Source organism: Penaeus monodon, chromosome 19 (genome assembly GCF_015228065.2).
Source record: "Penaeus monodon isolate SGIC_2016 chromosome 19, NSTDA_Pmon_1, whole genome shotgun sequence".
Classification (NCBI taxonomy): Eukaryota; Metazoa; Arthropoda; class Malacostraca; order Decapoda; family Penaeidae; genus Penaeus; species Penaeus monodon.
Window position 1 is genome coordinate 6,485,757 of NC_051404.1, and position 699 is coordinate 6,486,455.

General features: G+C 38.6%; 1 protein-coding gene across 1 annotated transcript in view; it reads left to right on the forward strand.

Moving 5' to 3' along the window:
- Nucleotides 1–699, forward strand: part of LOC119585321 (organic cation transporter protein-like) — a 46,543-nt gene that overhangs the window by 24,123 nt on the left and 21,721 nt on the right. Inside the window, 1 exon segment of the mRNA XM_037933995.1 lies at nt 1–144. This exon segment is cut by the window's left edge and continues 4 nt beyond it. Within this exon segment, the coding sequence (XP_037789923.1) occupies nt 1–144 (144 nt within the window).

Consider the following 699-nt stretch of genomic DNA (forward strand, 5'->3'; position numbering starts at 1 on the left):
AAGAAGCTCATGACGGGATCCCTGTGGGTGTTCATCTTGGTCTCCATCACGGGATCCTTCTCGCCATACTACCAGCTCTTCCTCCTCTGTCGTTTCCTCATAGCCTTTACGGGGAACATCGTCTACCAAACTTCGTACATCATCGGTAAGGTTAGATTATGTGGGAGGCTGTTGACCTGAATATTGGAGTCTAAAAACTTGGGTGAGATTGGTGTTGGGATTTTAAAATTTTAGGCGAGATTGGTGTTGGGATTTTAAAATTTTAGGCGAGATTGGTGTTGGAATTTTTAAATTTTAGGTGAGATTGGTGTTGGAATTTAAAAATTTTAAGTGAGATTGGTGTTGGAATTTAAAATTTTTAGGTGAGATTGGTGTTGGAATTTTAAAATTTTAAGTGAGACTGATGTTGGAATTTTAAAATTTTAGGTGAGACTGATTTTGGAATTTTAAAATTTAGGTGAGATAGACGATGGCGCATAAAAACCTAGAGTGAGATTGCCGTTTTAACTTAAAAACCTGAATGAGATTGCTGTTGGAACCGATGGGCCTAGATGCATCATGAAGACCTAAATAACACTGCATGTAAAACCGAAAGACGTGAATAAGAATGCTGTTGGGACATAAAGACCCAGATGGGATTGAAGCCTGAAATCCTAAATGAAATTGGGATTTGCAGAAGTGAGAAATCACATCACGAGG